The following is a 19155-nucleotide window of genomic DNA, read 5'->3' on the forward strand; positions in this document are numbered from 1 at the left end:
CGCGCTACATTCCCGCGTGCCTCTTGGGAGTGAGGCCAATTTTGCGGATGTTCCAAGTGAAGGATCGTTGCCAAGAATTGAACTAGGGGTTTCACACCATCCGCATCAAAGACGTATTGCCATTTGCAGCGGGTAGATCTGAGCGATAGCTTCGCTGCTCTATTATTCGTTAGACTCTTTTCTACGTACCAAAGCAAATCCAATAATCCAATTTACGCGCATCGTGATCGCGTCTCCGCATCTCGTTTCCGACACAGCGCATCTGGCGTTCCAGCATGTGACAGGAATTTGTCTTCCAACAGCGATATCTCGCTTGAGAGTCGTGCAGCAGCGATTGCAAGCGAACGGATCCAAGGATCGCTGCTGTGCATTGCGCCTGTAGAGAAGCACTACACTCGCATCCGTGCTGCTGCGCGAAGCTTCGACATGAGGCATGGTGCAACGCTGGCTGGAGTCCTCCGATCAGGAGGGTGGTTGGAGAAGGACTGTCCACCAGGTGCGACGCGAGAGAGGGTGGGTGCTCACCCAAGCTTATAAGAAATGGAGCAAGCAAGCAAACGAGCGAGCAAGGAAGCAAGGTGTCGAGCGTGCTAGAGGGCGTGGATGTCAGAATGTCAGAATGTCAGGAAAAGTTAGCATTCGGGCTTCTCTTTTTGGTTTCAGGTAATTCCTCCGCATTGGCTGGGACGGCAGCCCGCTTTCCCCGCCGAGTACTGCAAGGAGCCACACGGTCAGCTGCCGGTCCTCGCACGCTCATGTGCATCCGTCGCAAACGGAAGCGGGTTCGAGTGAAGTTGCCGTACCCGCTGTGCCTGCACATCAAATCAATTTTCACGACTCGCTTGGGGTGCAACGCATGCACCGCTTCCCCACTGGGCATCTTCCATCCATCTTGACAGGCATGACCTCGCGCCGTTACTGAGCCCTACCCGAATCATCCTCTCCCGCTCCAGCAGCGATTCGGCCAAGTCTCTCACTCTGCTTCCCTTCCATCATTCTGGTCGGATCCTGTTCATTGTTCTGACCTTCCTGCCCGAATCCGGGACAGCTTCAGCAACCTCGCTCCGCCCAGCAGACACATCGCGCACCTTCTTGGTCGCCATCAAGCGCTTCTGAAAAAGACAATCACGGTCTGTACACCTCTGCGATTGGCTCGTACACATCATCCACGCACAGCAGCGAGTCTGTCTCGACACTCAAGGTCCGCACAACATGTCTGCCCGGTTGCGTCGCCCTCAGCCAGACAGGAGTCGTATCATCTCCTCGATGGGCCTTCCTCCGCGCGATCCGGTGCCCGAGCCAACCAGTCCGCTTCCTCGTCAGACTTTCACACGCTCGCGCAAAGAAAGCGATGCTTCTGGCGCGAGATACAGTATCGACAGCCGGCGTCCTATCGCTGACGATTACGATGACTACGACGACCGTCGCCGCAGCCGCTCTTCACGCCAGTACGCGTCCGACCCACGACAAGATCCGCGTCGCAGAAACGAGTCTCTTACGACGTCTCGCTCTCGCCTCGATCCAAAGCGCAGACCCGCGCTTCCCGAATTCGACAACGACCGCCAGCGTCCAGACCTTGACGACTTCGACGAAGAGGATGACCAAGACGAGCAAGATGCACGCATGGACCGTCGTCGCAGCGCCAAACCTTCCGGACGCAGAGAGACCGTCCGCGATGCTCCGCGCTCCGATCGTGGCGGTGCTGCGCCTGCGAACGGCCGTCCACGCCAGCAGAGCGACCCCAATCGCCAACCGGAACCCTGGGAGGACTTCTCCAATGCACAATACGCTCCACGAAGCAGACCCACCCGCTCCGTCTCCAACGGCGATCTGGACAACGACTATCGTCGCACATCGGGCGCCGCCCGTCGGTTCAAGGGAGACCCTCGTGAGGCTCGTCGAGACGAGCGCGACTGGTCTTCTGAACGCGATCTGGATCGGTCGCAGTCCATGACTGGGCGTGGCGGCGGCATGCTCAAAGGGATGCTCAATCGAGCCTCTGGTGGCAGCCGCAACACCTTCAACGCTCCTCGAATGCAGCCGCCTTCATCTCGTTTGAGTCGATACAGCAATCGTGCCCCCTCTCGCCGACGTGACGATGACGAGATGGAACTGGCGCGCATCGAAGAGGACGAGATGCTTCAAGCCATGCAGAAGCGTCGCAGTGCAGCCAACGCTGCTGCCAAAGGCTACGACGAGTCCGATCCGCGCTGGTACAGGGACGATCGCAAACCACCCTCGGTCTCGTCGCGATCCCGAGGCAAGGCTCAGCCTGTCGGTCTGGAGCGAAGCGAAAGCGCAGTTCGAAGAAGCATGGACCGTGAGCGTCAGCGGACCCTCGATGCGCTCGAACGCTCCGACCGCGGTCTTCCCATGGTGTCCCGCACTGACGCCGTTGTTCGTTCCCGAACACAGGTCAAGTCAGCGTCCAAGTCGCGCCCCAAAGATCCCGCACGCACCCGATCCACCGGCGCTCCTCCGAAATCATCGCGCGAGGCTGCACTGGCTGCCATTACCGGCGTCTCCGCCGGCGCGGTCGCGACAAGCGCAGTCAAGAAGCAGGATCGCAAATCCAGACCGGCGCCCGCGAACGAGGAGCTGAGCGACACCGACCTCTCCTCTGACGACGAGGCTCTGCTACATGACGCCGTCGAGCCTGCCGATGTCCACGATGATGAAGCGATCCCGATCATCGTCTCTAAGTCCGCCAAGCCGACTCAGATCGAAAACGAAGCGCGAGCTCCTGTTCCCCCTGCCGTCAAAAAGGTTGCCGAGTCCACCAGTGATGACGACTCGGACCAAGACGATTCCGACGACGAAAGCACCGAGCAGACGTCGGAGGGACTGGACGCCGTCGCTAAGCCTGCACCTGCCATTGCGCAGGCTGCTGTTGCCCCATCTCGAACTTCTACTTCCAAGCTCGTCGCTTCCAGCGACAACGGTCGCGCCGCGCCCAAAGGTTATATGAACTTTTCCCGCAAGGCCCCTGTTGTTGCTGCGACGGGTGCAGCTGCCCCGTCGTCTGCGAGGGCTCGAGCTGCGTCCGACTCGGACGACAGCAGCGAAGAGGATGAAGATGATAAAGAAGAAGACAGGCGCGAGGTCGAGCCAACGTCCAAACGATCTAGGGCGACTCCGGCTGCTGCCATTGCTGCCTTGGCAGGCGGAGGCGCCGCCGTCGGCGCCGGTGCCGGAGCGTTGGCAGCCAAGCGCAGCGCTCAAGCTGACAAAGAGCAGCGCAGAGCTGCCAAATTGCAGGCACAGCAAGAGCAGAAGGCTGCCGAGGCCGAGGCTCGCGCTGCCAAAGCCGATCGCTCAGCTGAGAAACGCAGGGCCAAGCAAGAAGCCTCGGCTGCCGCAGCAGCCGCCGCTTTGGCGGCAAAGGAGGCTAAGCGCAACGAGAAGATCAAGGAGCAAGAGGCTCGGCAGGCAGAGGCAGAGCGCAAGCGAGAGGAAGAGTCCCAAGCTCGCGATCGCGCCATCCGCGACAGAGAGGACGCCGAGGAGCGTCGCCTGCTCGCTGTGCGCGAAGACGAGCGCCAGCGTCAAGAGAAGTCCGAAGCGCGACGAGCGAGCCGTCGTCCAGCGCACGGCGCTGCTGGCCCCAAGAAGCGCAGCGGCGGCATCGACTCTTTGACCGCTCAGCAACGCCACTACCTACTCAAGGCGCTCGTCATGCTTCAGATGCAGAGCGAGTGGGCCGAAGTCGAGAAACTTGGCGCGCTTACCGAGTACGGCTATCCCTTCTCCAGCCAGCGATCCAAGCTGACCCGAGTCAAGACGTTCGAGCGTGGCGAGGACGCTGGCGACTATGCTGGCGCTGCTCGCGATCCCTATGCCAACGACGATGCCATGCGCGAAATGGAGGACCTGCAAGAGCCGCTCATCCTTCGCCATCTCTTCCACGTCCACCTTCATAGTTTTCCCGGCCTGGACCAGGCACCCGAAAAGTACTGGCAGAAACGTATCCAGCCCTTCTTTGACGAGATGGCCGCGCGAAACTTTTCGAGTTCGATTGAACGAGGCGAGATCTCGAAACGTCGACTGTACGCTCTGGCAGCAACGCGGTACCTCGGCAGCTTCGTCGCTCGAGGATTCGGTGTCCGTGGCGAGGGTGAGACACGTGGTCCCGGCGTTGGGGAGCCAGGCACCGAGAAATGGGGCGTAGGCAAGAACTGGGGCAAGGGCACCGTCAAGCGCGGCCTCGACCTCCCCGAGCGCATCGATGCCGACACCATGAACGAAATCGACGGCCTCTTTGACGGAGAAGCCGGTGATCTGTGGCGAGCTGCCGGCAAAGAGTGGTCCACGGTTCGACGCGACTGGTCGGCGTTCAAGGAGAGCATCATCGAAAGCGAGACCGGTCTCGAGGAGGTCATTTCGCACCTCGACATTAACAGCATCAAGAATCTGCCGCCACAGTATCGCAACTCGGTCGAGTTCGCTCGTATCCACGCGGCGTACATCTTCCACGCTCTGTTTGTCACAGCACCCAATGCAGACGACCTGTTCAAGATGGTCAAAGGAATCCATGCGCTGGCTCCGTACTGGGGAGCCAAGCAGCTCCTCAAGTATGCCAACGCCGAGACCATGATCTCCGGTATTCTCTCGCTACTGCTTGCACGACCCGGTGGAGCCAAGTCGCTTATCCAACGCATCTTTTCGTACGTCATTGGCAAAGAGGCTTCATACATCCAGAAGGAATTCGTGGTTCCTCTGCGCAAGGAGATCAACGACCCCGAGCTCAGCAAGAAGGTCGAGGACTACGTTCGCCGAGGCGATCGAGTCGATGCCCGCAGAATCCAGCGCGAGTCCAAGAAGCGCGGTGAGGACGTGCTGACCACCATCTTGATCTCGGCCAAGGGGAAACTGAGTGCAGAGGCAGAAGATCACGTGCTCGAGCTTCAACGCTGCTTCGCCCTCTCTCCCTATCGCGGCGATCTCAACCTCGCGTACCCCGAGACGACGCCGGTCGGTGCCGATCGACCGCCCATGCCCGCATGGGGAGCCAAGGGATCCGAGAACACACGTGCGCGCAAGTTTGCTCTGCTCAAGCTGCTGCTGCGAGAGTGCCTCAAGCGCCGCGACCGAGAGCAGGCGGTGGAGATCGCAAGCGGAAGTCTGATCCCTGCCATCATCAAGGACTCGCTCGCCACCGTGTTCTACCCTGCCATCCGTACGATCGCCAAGAATGCCAACCTCAGCGAGCGACTTGGCGACCTGCAAAAGTTCATCGACGACATGCTCGAGGTGCACAAGAGCGGCGACCGCAGCATCGAAGGCTGGATCGCCCTCGCAGCGCGTCACGAGCAATCGCTCTACATGCTGTTCCACGAATGCTCTCCCATCGCCAAGCCGCTGTGGGACTGGTGCCAGCTCGGTCTGGATTACATGGCGCTATCCACCACGGATCCTGCCCACCCGGCGGACCGTCGTAAGCCTAATCTAGAAATCAACTTCGAAGAACTTCTGCAGGATGCGCGACTCAGCGAGTCGGACGTCAAGAAGATCATCGGCGAGGCTGACAAGTTGGCAAGGTACGCCAAGTGGACAAAGGTGCGCTACGAGCTGGAGGCGCGCCGAAACTACTTGCTTGGCAGACCCGAAGCCGGTCATGCCGGCGGCGTTTCGGAGCTTGGCCTCAAGGACGAAAAGTTGCGACGCGAATTCCAGGACATTGACGGCATGATGGAGGACTTGATGGCGGATGCTGGCGAGACGCTTGACGACGGTAACTGCAAAGACGGCGTCCGCGGTACCGAAAAGTACGACTTCCCGTGGGCGTTCTTCGACGAGGTGGACCCGCTCAACCAACATCTGGCTGGCGAGGAGGAGGCTGGCCCGTTGCGCGTGCCCAAGTTCGCAGTTGGCTACCCCCCGCCGAGTCTCAAGCACATCCGTCGACTTCGGCCGCTTTTCTGCGAGCTCCTGGCTTCCAAGCTGCCGGATTGGCAGTCGGAGGATACGCTGGCTCCTCTCAGGTCGGACGTTCGTGGCAGCAAAGGCGGCGTCTTTGGCGGAATGTCCAAAAAGAACAAAACGACCACCTTCAGCGACTCGGTGAGCGAAGGCCGAGCACCGGCGGCGTACCCATCCGAGAACAAGAGCGTGCTCAGTGCTTCCTCTTCTCGCTTCAGAGGTCTCAAGATGCCCAGCTTGTTCGGCCGCAAGTAACATATGCACAGCAAATGCACAGCACACATTCGCAAATACACAGACTGACTCACATAGCCACTCCCTGCCTCGGCTGCAAACCATTCTTTTCTCATTCGCTTGTTCCGAGTTCAACCGCATCTTTGCAATGGATCGATTCAAATCGCTCTCGTCAATGTGTGACATGCGAGCGTTAGAATCTGACTGTGGGGCTGATCGGATCTTCTTGTCCGGTCGCCAGGTGAACTGTCGTCAACAAATGCCGAAGCATGCGTGTGAGTTGTGCTTGCGGCGGTCGCGGTTCGGTATTGTGCGTAATTACCAGAAAAGCCAGGTTGAAGCGTGCGTGCAGAGGAGACGGCGACTTTTTCTCCCCCGCACTTTCTGGAGAAGGTGCGGGGTTTAGATTGCCGACGCTTCCGAACGCAAGTAGGCTTGATCGTCGAGCATGACAAGTACAAAGCTTCCTTCAGAAGCACCATCGCGATTTGTGCTCCCGTCGAGATTCATACGACACACGCCTGAACAAAGTACGAGAAGTTCAACGATGATGGCCACAAGATCGGTACAGACCTTTCTCGGGAGGACCGCTCGCGCAGGCCGAGCTGCGCCGGGACTCTCGAAGGTAGCTTGCTCCGTCGATGCTGGGCTGGGCAGCTACAACCCGGTTCGCCTCACAACAATCACACCTGCTCGCATCTTCCGAGGCTTCTCATCATCGAGCATCACGAGACGTGCAGCTGCCGAATTCACAGGCATGTCCGAGCAAGGACTCTCCGAATCGCAAGTCGACGTACGACGAGCGATCCAAGATGTCTGCTCTCAATTCGACGAAGACTACTGGCGACACAAAGATCAACGCGCCGAGTACCCGCACGAGCTCTACGATGCTCTCTCCTCCGGCCGATGGATCGGAATCTGCATGCCCGAGTCGCTCGGCGGGGCAGGACTCGGAATCTCGGAAGCGACAGTTATGCTTCAGACCATCGCCGAATCGGGTGGAGCCGTCGCTGGTGCTCAATCGATCCACGCCAACATCTACCCTTTGATGCCGATCATCGAGTTTGCCTCGAAGGAGCAGCATGCTGATTGGTTGCCGAAGATGATCGACGGCAGGATCAGATCTTGCTTTGGCATTACGGAACCAACGACGGGATCGGAGACGTTGAAACTCAAGACAAAAGCAGTGAGGAAGGGCGACAAGTACATCATCAACGGCAGTAAGATCTGGACTTCCTCGGCGCAGGTCGCATCCCATGTGGTGCTCTTAGCAAGGACTTCGGAGCCAGAGAGTGGATCGCGATCTTCGGGCTTGAGCCTCTTCTTTGCGCCGCTTCGAAACATGCCGAACAACCCGCAGAACGCAGGCAAGGCGCAACTGGCCAAGGGAGTCGAGATGCGCAAGATCGCCAAGATGGGCGGCAACATGGTCGACGCTAACGAAGTGTGGTTCGACGACTTTGAAGTGCCCGCAGACTGCCTGATCGGCGAAGAGGGCAAAGGGTTCAAGTACGTCCTGCACGGGATGAACGCCGAGCGGTGCCTGTTGGCAGGTGAAGCGCTGGGCACGGGATACGCAGCACTCACCAAAGCGGTCAAGTACGCAGGTGACAGAGTCGTGTTCGGCAAGCCCATCGGAGCGATGCAGGCCATCCAACATCCACTTGCGAAAAGCTGGGCTCAACTCGAAGCAGCCAAACACCTGACCTATGCCGCAGCGAGGATGTACGATGATAGAGCGGCGGACGCGGGTGCGCAGGCCAACGCGGCAAAGTACATGGCCGCCGAAGCTGGGTTCAAGGCTTGCGAGACGGCGGTCATGACTTTGGGTGGCATGGGCTATGCGGTAGAGTACGGGGTGGAAAGACTGTTCCGCGAGGTGCTAGTGCCGAGACTTGCACCAGTGAGGTAAGTTACAAAAGAGAATGTCCTCTGACATGCACATACTGTGTTGAGCGCTTGATGCTGACCTTCTTCTGACCCTGCCTTTTGTCATGTGACGTGCGAACGACAGCCGTGAGATGGTCCTCAACTATCTTGGCCAACATGTTCTCGGACTTCCAAAGTCGTATTAGACCCACTTCGCACCGCGCGCCCTTGCCTTCCAGGGCCCCTGCATGACCCACATTTCGTGCAACCCAATAATGCGCTTACACCCTAGTCCACATGTGACCAAACTCCCTTGTCTGAACTGAGAGCCAAATGTTCATAGTGACACTTTGCGACGCTTTGTGGTGAATGTCCTATGTCCGTCGCGATTCCATCATGGAAATGGTCCATGCGCGAACCCTTGTCCGCGCCATGCAGGTCATCTGTCAAACAAGCGCTGAACATTGTGGAATTGGACATGCAGAAATGGCACGCTCGCAACGAACGGGCCGAGCTCGAGACCCACCATCTGTCCGTCGTCGAATTGCACTGCTCGAGCTCGAAACTGGCCAGAGAGGGCACTGTTGAGCTCGGCGATTCTTGGGCCGAAGGTACTAGCCTGGCGCTTCATGCAGAACCTCGCTTATGAACAAAGTTGCCGAGGATTCAAAAGGGGGGTGGGATTCACTGCTTCTGGGATGCATTTCCTCCTCTAATATCACTTTTGTTCCACCCACCACAACTAACCATTAGCCACCAACGGTCCACTGGTACTCGCACTAGCCTATCGTAGACGGATGGGCTGCAGCGAGGTGGGACTCGCGCTCGGGAAGGACGTATATAATCGGGACTCGCTGTCTGTCCTTTCAGCCTCACACACCATCTTGACCCTCCCTTAACCTCTTTCAGTCTCGTTCGATTGTTATCACAGCCATGTGGTACTGCCGTACTGCCACTCTGCTGGCCTCGGCGTGTCTTGTCGGCGCGCTGTCAGCCAACGCGCTCTGGCCCCATCCGACGAACTACACCGCCGGCAAGGATGACACCTTCGTTCGCATCTCCAGCGATCTCAGCTTTCAGCTTGTCGATGGCACCGACCAATCGCGTGTCCCCGACGACCTCACCCAAGCCATCACCGATTCCGCAAAACTGGCCAACACGATCGATGTATGGGAGCTCACCCCGGACCGAGGAGAAAGCCACCGGGATGGCGTCGGCAAGGCTGCTCTCATCGCCAGCGTTCAGATCAAGGTGCTCGAACTTATGCCGGAGACGACTCCCAATCTCTGTGTCGAGCCTAGCAAGAGCGTTGGGACGGTGGAAAACAGTATGCTTCAGCTTCGAGCACTGCAACAGCCGTTCCAGGGTAGAGGCGACGCAATAGACGATCCGCTGCAAAACAGGCAGAGCGAGAACGAGGAATACATCGCCGTCGAGGACAACCGCTCAAACGTCTGGAGCAACGCATGCAGCATCTCCAGCCGCGCTATCAAGCAATTGAGCTACAACGTCTCGTCGAAGCCGCTCAACTTGGAGACGGATAAGAGTGCGCCTTCCGATCTGGGAAACCTGGATGCTGAGATGTACCGACTCTCTGTGCCTTCCGACGGCGCCTCGATCCAGCTCACCTCTTATACTTCGATCGGTGCCTTGCGCGGTCTTCAGACCTTGATGCAGCTCATCTACGCTCTTCCTCCCCTACAAGGCGGCAAAGTGCAGAGCCAGCATTACATCTCCAACGTGCCAATCACCATCGAGGACCGTCCAGGATACCCTTACAGAGGTCTGATGCTCGACACCGCCCGCAACTGGTTCGACCTCGCGACGATCCGCAAGCTCATCGACTCCATGTCGTTCGTCAAGCTCAATCAGCTGCACTGGCATGGTACTGATACGCAGTCGTGGCCGCTCGCCTTCAACAAAGATGGCAGTGACCCTGACCTCAGCGTGCTGGCAGAGACGGGTTCGTACGGATGGTATCAGAGTGAAAACGGGACGGTGGAGAAGATGGTTTATACGGAAGAAGATGTCGAGTACATCGTGGGATATGCTGCGGAGAGGGGAATCAACGTGATCATCGAAACGGATATGCCTGCGCACATGCTTAGCGGTGTAGAGGCGATCGACGGTGGAAGTCTTATGGCGTGCCCTGAGCAGTTGGACTGGATCACTGTTGCCGCGGAGCCTCCTTCTGGACAGCTGCGTATCGTTTCGAACAGCACCGAGTCGGACACCACCGACATCAACACTTTCAAGATCCCGGATGCGATCGTCAAGCTCGTGAGTGCGATTCTGCGAAAGACTTCCTCGCTGTCCAAGTCGTTGTACGTTTCCTCGGGTGGAGACGAGCCGAACTTCCACTGCTGGAACCTGTCGAGCGAGGCTGCCATGGAGCCGTACCTGCGGCCCTTCATGGAGCTGGTGACCAATGTCACCGCTGCTGCCGGCAAACGTGGCTTGGTATGGGAAGAGATGGCCGTGAAGTTCCCCACCGTCGCCAAAACCCTCGCCAAAGGCTCCCTAGTCGAAATCTGGAACGATCCCAACAACTCCGCCATCGCTCTCAAAAACAATCCGGACATCAACATCGTCCTCGCCCCCTACACCTACTCGTATCTCGACTGCGGAGGCTCCAACTTCCTCGGCAACTACACGGGCAACAACTGGTGCCCCTACGTCTCCTGGCAGCAGGCCTACTCGTTCGACCCTTCCGCCGTCATCGCCAACGCCACCGCCGTCCTGGCAAAGGACGAGAAGCTGGTTCGACAGAGCTTTGTGGGTGGAGAAATGGCGGTGTGGACCGAGCAGATCGACAGGACGAACCTGGACTCGAGGGTTTGGCCGAGAGCTGCGGCGGGCGCGGAGATCTGGTGGACTGGCGAGACGGTGGGCGGTAAGAAGAGGGACAAAGTGGAGGCGTTGAGCAGGATTCTGGATTTGAGGTGGAGGCTGGTGGCGAGGGGGGTGGGCGCGGAGCCGTTGCAGCCGCAGTGGTGCGCGACCAGGCCGGGAGGATGCAACATGCATTGAAGAGGTGGTGTGAGGGGGCAAGGACGTAACCTCGATGCGTCGAATGAATGTTGCTTCCATGCTTGAAGATGACTGTGACTGTGAGGATGACACCGCGAGCGAAACCGGGAGACAGATGCTTCATGAAGCCGCTTTCTTGGCTTTGACCGTGGTCAGTGAATGGACTTTCTCACATCCTCAGCATGCTGAGACACCGCCTCCTCAACCTTTTTCGATCACTCTGATACACAATTTGTCAAGACCACACGCAGAAATGGAAGAGAGCACGTATCCACAGTGTCATTGAGTCGAGCCGTTGATGGATCATGAGACGTCGTAAAGGGGAGATACATTTCGTGCAGATGAAAGGTCTTGAGGTATATGGATCTTGATGTTGTTGTTGATTCTTGCTTGCGTCGAGTCTTGCGTCTGGATGATTATATACAGCGGAGTCGGGGCTTGAGGATGCTTGTGATGTTGCTTTGAGGTATTTGCGTTCTTGCTATTGACAATTGCGTGGTGGTCTTGCGGTCGTTGTGTTTCGAGTTCTTATGGTCGCTTCTTGAGAATTGATCGTCTTGCCGTGGATGAGCCTGCCATCATCATCGCTCGGTATCTACACTCCTGTTCGAACCTCGTCCCATCTGTTTACAATTGGAAAGCAAAAAATTCGTCAGTAGTAACATATCGTACAATCCACACACTACAAATACAGGGCCGCCGCGCTGTTGAAGCACACCACCCCGACCCTTCAAATCCCTCGACCGGACGTCTGTCTCTGTCTCTCGCCCCTCGCACCCGCAGGAGATCCACCGGCGGCACCAGCGGCCGCATACAGGTTCAGAGGCTGCGAATGGCTTCGAGCCATAATGTTCAAGCGGGTGGAGGACATGTCGACCGATTTTCGAGTCATGACTGGCGTGTACGGTCTGTCTGCGTGCTGATCCGGAAGAGGTGGCGAGGTTTGGAACTGGACGATTTCGAAGCCGTCTACGGGGGCGGGGTGGGTGGGGTCGCGGTGTTGACTGATGCTGGCACGAGGTTGAGCTCGAGGTGGAGGTGAGAGAGGGTGGTAGGGTGTGGGTGGGGAAGCGAAGTTGTTGGTGGAAGAGTGCAGATTCGCCGGGAGCGAGGTGGATGCGGGCAGGTTTCGAGCGATGGTGTCAGGAGACTGTACGTCGTTGTTGGCGGTCGTGGTGCGACCGAACATGACGCCACTGAAGGCTTTCATGGTCTGCTTCAGCCCGTTGCCCGCAGTATCGGTCTTGAGGCTGGACAGCCGTTGGGGTGCTTCGGTCGCCTCGTTGAGACGAATCGCGGGCGCAGGGCGAACATCAGCGCTGGCTGTCTCTGGAGCCTTTTGCGACTTGTCTCGGTTAGCGATGAACTTTGCCAACCACAATTCGCGCCTTCCATCAGCCGCATCCGTCGCCGTGGAGCGGGTCTCGACTTCTCGCATCAACGACACAGGTGCCCGCGTCGTCGTTCGTCCCTGTTCTGGTCCCTTGCTGCGTTGGTACATATCTAGCCCGTCGTCTGACAGCGGCTTGTACCCCAACGCATCCACGAGCTTCTGCGCCAGCCTGGCGGGTGCGCTCCCCTTCCTGTTTTGCATCGCCTGCACTTGACTCTCGGTCATCGATTGGGTTCGAGGGAGCGATTGTTGCCGTTTCAAAGCTCGCTTTTCGCGTTTACGCGCACGACGGTTGTGCGCACGATCCGCATCCGCTTCGTCGAGCATGCTGAGCGAACGAGCCCGAGGCTTGGCACCGTAAAGGTATACGCAAAGCAGTGCGAGGAGCACGGCCAGGGCGACGGAAGCGAAGATGACAGCAAACGCTCCGAACGACAACTTGGCAAAAGCTTGGAACGAGATGAAGGAAAGCACGGGGCAAATGGTAAACGGCAGCGAGACAACGGCTGTGACACCGGCAAGTGCGGTTTCGTCGAGCCACCTCTTGTCGCGCTGAGCGGTGACCGTTTCGCCCGCATCGAGCCATGCTGCGCGTTCGTCGCCAGCATCGCTTCTATGATCACCGAAAGCGTGAAGCTTCTCTTCCTGGGATTGACCGTGCCTGCCACCCCGACCACCCTTGAAACGTGACGCGCCGGCCGCTGCCGCCGCGAGCCGTGCTGCTGTGCGACGTGAATAGGACGTAAAGCGATCGTCGTCCTCGTTCTGAAGCAGGGTCGGTGTCGACACCTCTTCCCTTGCCACCACATCCCGTAGCGTCGTCCTGCGTGGCATCGAGTAGCCGTCCAAGACGTACTGCACCACAGATACGCCGACAACCAGCAACGATGCCGTGGAAAGTACGATACTGAATGCGGTCAAGAACCACGTAGTAGCGAAGCTCGAGGTAAGCGCCATCGTGTACAGAGCAAACGAAAAAGCCGCAGTCGCAAAGAGTCCCGTGACAAGCAACGATTCCGTCTTTGCGCGAAGCGGACGACGAGTATCGATGTGTCCCTTTTCGTCGAGATACAGCGGACGTGCTTTCGTCGCGAACCCGCCTGCATCGTGACGCGAGCTCCTCTTTGAGTTGAGCAGGACAATGGCGACAACACCGACGACCAAGCCTACCGCAGCTGATACGGCGACCGCAAGCGCGGCACTGCCACTTGACAGTCCATGGACGCGAACGAACACCGCTTGCAGGCCCGAGAACAGGAACATGTACATCCCCGCCAGAACTGCGATACCCAATGCTAGCACAACCAGCAGAGGGTTGTATCGCATCAATCTGACAGGTCTGGCCAGATCGTCTCCAAACACTTGACGAAGCTTTGTCTCCTGCTGTGGCTCCGGCGTCCATCCTTGACCGGAACGCTTGACACGCAGTGCGTAGCGGCGGAAGAGCACGAATGCTGCCGTCTCTCGTGCGAAGATTCCGTCGTATACGACAAGCACAGCTGCGACGATGATCGTCAGCCAGTATGTCCATGGCCATCCCAAAAGCGATAGTACCCGCTTCGAGATCCACGGACCTGCCAACTGTCCACCCACTAGCACGAGGGCGATCGATCCAACACCGAATAGGCGACCTCTGGACGTAGCAAACATATCCATGACCGTAGCGAGAGAGAGGAAGATGAAAACCCCCGCAAGAAGACCAAGTCCCGATTGACAGGCGAGAAGAGCATAGACGTTGTGCATGAAACCAGCAATGGCGCAAACCACCGCCACCGCCACCAGCAGGATCAATGTGATGCGTTGTCGACCGAACCCGACGATCAGATTGGCGAAGAACAAGCCTCCGCCCTGACTGCCGTTGTACGACAACGAGCCGAGTTGGTACAGAATCGTGACCGCTTGAGAGGGTTGTTCATTCGTTATGATCCGACCGACTGTGTTCGTATAGCCAGAGGCGAGAGCTTGAAGGGCAAAGATGATGACCCAGTAAACGAGCATCTGGCGCAATTTTGCCCACGCACTCCATCGATCTGCCCAAACAACTGGATCCGAGTCGGAGGAAGTAGACGAGAGAACGTCCTGTTCGCCATCAAAGTCGTCCTCGTCCTCGTAGTCGGCGGGATCATAGTCGACGATTTCGCCCTCCTCCAGCTGTCCACGCTTGTGCGAGCCCGACCGCTTCATGTTGTTGAGCAAAACCTGCCTGGCGTCTCCATCATGAGCCTCGATTTGGTCATTGTCGACGCCGTCTTGGAGTGTCATCTGGCTGAGACGTCGATCCTTGTGACTGTTGCTCAGGCTGCGTTTGACTTTGTCCGTGCTCGATCTCTGCTGATGCGCGTCTTGCAAGCCTCCGTCCTTGGTAAATTCGGTCTCTTCGTCAACATCACCGACCCAAGGCTTGTGATTCGTGGCGAGCTGTTTGCGTCTGTCCTGCTCCTGCTTTTCCTCGAGAAGCTCGTTGTACATTCCACGCGTCACGGGGCGACTGAGTGCCGACTCGCCGAAAGCGACTTCGCCAAGCTTGTCGACGTAGTTGCGTCCAAGCGCTTCCTCGACGGTGATGCGCCCAGCATTGCTGTCCACCAAAGATCCTGCCGTCCGAGGTCGCCCACCACCGACAGCGCCACCATCTCGGATCGAGAATGCGTTCAGTCCACCAGCCGCCACGAAATCCTGAAAAGCTTTTCGAGCTGCAGTGCCTTCACCAAGCTGCAGATTCATGGCGCAGTCAAAGCCTGCGCGGAAGCATTGACGGCAAGCTGGGGCGGCGCCGTGCTGCCTCGATCCGGGTCCTTGCTGTTCGATGTGCGATGGGTTGCTGCGGAAAGAAACACGAGTGTCGCGTGTGCGAGGACGGCGTGCTTTTCCAGCCTTGACAGAGGAGATAGGTATGAAGCGGAACTCTGACTTGTCTCCGACGTCGTCATAGTCGGGTCCGTTCATGGTGTACGTGTCGACAACAAACGGCATTCTCGTCTCGAATGAGGTGTCGTATGCATCATCGTGGTCGTCGATCTCGGTGCCGTCGTCATCGTCGCTCGCTACGATTTCCTCCGGCTCCTGAACTTCTTGCACGTCGCTGGGCGGTGCCACTGTCTCTCTGGCGGTACCTCGAATGGCCTTGGCGCTTCCCGTTTGACTCGATTGTCTGAAGAGGTTCGCGGGAAACTCTTCCTTGGTCGGCGAGTCGAATGCGGTGGTTGCAGAGCCGATGGAATCACGTCGACTCTGCTGTGAGGCAGTACTCTCGCGACGAACGATCGATGTGGTCGCAACGATGGGTTGATCGGATTTCTTTTCAACCCTTTCGACACTTCCAACATCCGTGCTAGGAGGCTGACGGGACGTACTGACGTCCTTGGCTTTGGCTTCCTTGCCGAGCTGCTGCATCTGGTACTGATACAGCTTTCGATTAGCCTCCTCAAGCATGCCAGGTGCAGGCTCGCCGAAAGTGTTTCGACGTGAATGCTCGTCGAAGTCGAGCTGTTCGGCATCTGCCCTTGTGCGAATATCCGTATCGTCCGATTTAGTTCGAGTTCTACCAGGAACGCTCTTGATTCCGTCGCCCCTGTGCATGACTCCCTGCTTCTCGACATCTCTGGGTGCAGTCGCCGGATCCGGGAGATTTTGCGGCTCGTACGACGTCGACGCGCCTGCCGAAGGTACAGCTCTATCAAACTTGAGCGACTGCGGGATCTGCGGTGCAGCAGGAGCCTCAGCTGAAGCAGAGAGGGGCGATGGAATCCTCTGATCATTCGTGCCTCCGCCTTGAGCACCAGCTTGGGGCACCTGTAGCATGCTCGACTGTCTTCTCGCCGCAGCCAGCGTCTGCGGAGTGGGCGAGTAGATTGTTCTGGAAGACCCGTCGTTCTTCGGAACCTTTTTCGCGCCTTCACGAGCAATCACATGACCCGCGACCGTTGGCGTTTGCTGCTTGCCAGCTGGGTCCTCAAAAGCAGCTGGTTTTGGCATGCTGATTCGCTTGAGGTTCTGAAAATCGGTGCGAACGGTTGGGATCTGAGTGCCGTCCGGCAGCGCGATGATTTCGCCGGAGAAGGTTGTGTCGTCCGAGTTTGACCGAATGGGTGGTGCCGAAAGATTGGAAGATTTGGTCGGTGCAAAGGGAGTCGCGGAAGCCTTGATACTTGCAACATTGGCAGCGCTGACAGCGTCTGCAGGAACTGGAGGTCGTCCCTGTGCGCCGTCACCGCCAAAGCGAGCACCAATTGCCGACGATGTTGCTGCCTGTGGTGAAATTGCGGATCTATGGGCGAAGGTGGCTGGAAGAGTGAGCTGGACGGGTTGCAGCTGCGCCTCCAGCTGCGCATTACGTTCCCTCGTGGCAGCGATACTGCTCGGTGTGGGAGTGGGCTCCGACTCTGTGGTGGAAGACCAAGCCGAATTGGAAGATCCTGCTTGTGGAGCTGATGAAGGGGCGGCAGCCTGTTGAGTTGTCGACGCCTTTTTGATGGACAAGGGCACCGTTTGGAACGTTCTCGGCTGGCCAAGAGGAGGTGTCGGAGGGATTCCAAACTCGTAAGGATTGTCTTGGTTCCGCCTCCGGCGATCCTCGTTCTGACCTGGTCCAAAAGAGGAAGGATTACGAGAGAGGATTGGCGACTGTGATTGCTGACTGGCACGGCGCTGCAGCTGAGTGGTCGAGAGCTGCGAGTCGCTGGGTCCAGCAACGGATTGATGGGGATTGGGAAAGCTCGCTCGTTGCGATTGAGGGTCTGTCAGAGGCTCGAAGACGTAAGGCAAGCTCGGTCTTCGACCCCCTTGCTTTCCTGCTTGCCTTTTGCCAGTCACTGGATCTAGATTTCTCGGAAGCGCACGTGAGTATTCCTCCATCGATGCAGCTCTATCATGTCTGACCGTCTGAATTGGCCCTCCAGCCCTGAGAGAAGACGGCATCGTCAATTCAGGTTTGCTGTCCGATTTTGCGGCGGCTTCCCCAGATGAACCTTCGGACGGAACTTCTGGAATTCTTTGAAGCTGATTTGGTCCGCCTATGGTGGCGGCTGACTGGCGTTGAGCGGGTTGAGGAACGGGTTTGCGATGCACCTGATACGGAAATGTAGCGTATGCCTGCTGAGTCTCGGCCTGGTACCGCCTAAGTGCATCTTCAGCGGATATTTCCGCTTCTCGCATCCGCTCTGGACTAGAAGAGAACATGCCCACGCTTGTTGTGGTGCCTTCCACTCGCTTATGGGCCGTAAGCTGATCGCGAGACTGCTTTCCAGCTTGTCCAGGGACGGAGAGAGACGAGGATCGCTCCCTGCGTTTTCCTGACCCTTGCATCGTGCTATGAACGCTTTTGTGTCCTGCAAAAGCTTCGTGGGTCTATGCTATCGATTGTGGCGATGGAGTGCGAAGTATATGAGACTAAGATGGGAAGAGGCGAGGAGAATTTGTGTGAACGAGCCGGAATGGTTGAAAGGTATGAAAGGTCGAAGAAAGTAGAAAGTGTTGAAGAGGCAGGTCGTGAAGGAAACGTAATCGTGTATGAATGATCAAGGCGTGAAAAGCATTGAAAGGCGTAGAAAGGAGTCGTCAGGGTCGTGAAAAGAAGAACAGGCTCTCTAGAGCAAGCGCGATGTCCTGGTATGGAGTGGATCACAGCTTGGCTTCAAGAAGAGTCTGAGAGCGAAAAAAAGGTAGCTGTACGCCGCCGTAGTCCTTATGAGAAAAAGATGGGAGCGTTGCCAAGATGAAGAAAGAGATTCGATGGGACAAAGTGTTGAAGGAAACGGCGAAAAGCGAAGGCGTCCTGAAACCAGTCAGGGATCACCAAAGTATATCGTAAAATTGCAGCTGCTCAAGCAGTTGCAGTCGTAAAAAGTCGTAAAGAACAGGAGAAGATGATATGCCAGCCAAAGAAGTAGAAAGGAAGTTGGCTGGCGATCGAATGTAGTTGAAGAGAAGACCGGACCTCGAAGAAGGAGAAGAAGAAGAAGTCAATGATGGTGCAGAAAGAACGAGTGACGAGGACACGGTAGCAGCCAGGTAATGAAGGGAACAGGGTAGGTCAGTGCTGACCTTAGGGACCAAAGGTGCTTGGCGTAGGCAGAGCCGCAGATTATACAAGACTCGGTCTCGGCGACATGGCGAGCCTGTCCCTCTCACATTATCGACGCCTCTGGTACCGAGAGAAGGCCTGCAGCAGCTCACGCAAGGTCCGGGTCTTTGGATCAGTCCACTTTGCACCTGTTCTGACGGATCACAATCGCCGAAGCGAATATGGTAGTCTCGTATAAGGACCCTCCATCACCTTAGCCTGCACAGTTCTGAGTTGAGAAGCACCGCGCATAAGGAGTTGCAGCAGGCGGTCGTAGAAGCCAGCTCCGAAGTACGTGCATCACAGCCATGAGCTTGCACATAGCGTCATCGCTCGCAGCGCTGCAGATCGGACCTGAGAGAGCTGAGAGAGCGATATATCCGAGTGGCAGGGTGTGAAGCATGAATTGTAGATGCTTGATCGAGGTTGGGACCTGGATGGAGCAGCTCGTGTGGAAATGGAAGTGTAGCAATATGCACGAGGGGTTGGTCCTTGAGCAATCCCGCTAATTGACACATGTCATCGGATCTTTATTTTTGGCCCTCGCCTGCATGGCCAAAATCAAGAATCTCGAACTCGCTTAGGCGGGCGACTCTGAGAGACCTGTCGTGTGCGCTTCTTAGATCCTACTTTCGGACCTCAAGCTTCG

General features: G+C 57.4%; 4 protein-coding genes across 4 annotated transcripts; 3 read left to right on the forward strand and 1 right to left on the reverse strand.

Annotated features, from left to right (window-relative positions):
• Positions 1-1212: 1212 nt before the first annotated feature.
• PHSY_007052 (hypothetical protein) lies at positions 1213-6174 on the forward strand (the record flags this gene model as incomplete). The annotated part of the gene is made up of 1 exon (XM_012337648.1): positions 1213-6174. One exon carries the CDS (start codon positions 1213-1215, stop codon positions 6172-6174), a length of 4962 nt encoding a protein of 1653 aa, XP_012193038.1.
• Positions 6175-6700: 526 nt separating this feature from the next.
• On the forward strand, positions 6701-8065 carry PHSY_007053 (acyl-CoA dehydrogenase; the record flags this gene model as incomplete). The annotated part of the gene is made up of 1 exon (XM_012337649.1): positions 6701-8065. The coding sequence occupies one exon, from the start codon at positions 6701-6703 to the stop codon at positions 8063-8065; it is 1365 nt and encodes a 454-aa protein (XP_012193039.1).
• Positions 8066-8955: 890 nt separating this feature from the next.
• Positions 8956-11052, forward strand: PHSY_007054 (beta-hexosaminidase; the record flags this gene model as incomplete). Its single annotated transcript, XM_012337650.1, has 1 exon — positions 8956-11052. The coding sequence occupies one exon, from the start codon at positions 8956-8958 to the stop codon at positions 11050-11052; it is 2097 nt and encodes a 698-aa protein (XP_012193040.1).
• A 730-nt stretch (positions 11053-11782) lies between these two features.
• On the reverse strand, positions 11783-17599 carry PHSY_007055 (multidrug transporter; the record flags this gene model as incomplete). Its single annotated transcript, XM_012337651.1, has 1 exon — positions 11783-17599. The coding sequence occupies one exon, from the start codon at positions 17597-17599 to the stop codon at positions 11783-11785; it is 5817 nt and encodes a 1938-aa protein (XP_012193041.1).
• Between the last annotated feature and the right edge of the window lie 1556 nt (positions 17600-19155).

The sequence above is a fragment of the Pseudozyma hubeiensis genome (genome assembly GCF_000403515.1).
Source record: "Pseudozyma hubeiensis SY62 DNA, scaffold: PHS68, whole genome shotgun sequence".
Taxonomy (NCBI): domain Eukaryota; kingdom Fungi; phylum Basidiomycota; class Ustilaginomycetes; order Ustilaginales; family Ustilaginaceae; genus Pseudozyma; species Pseudozyma hubeiensis.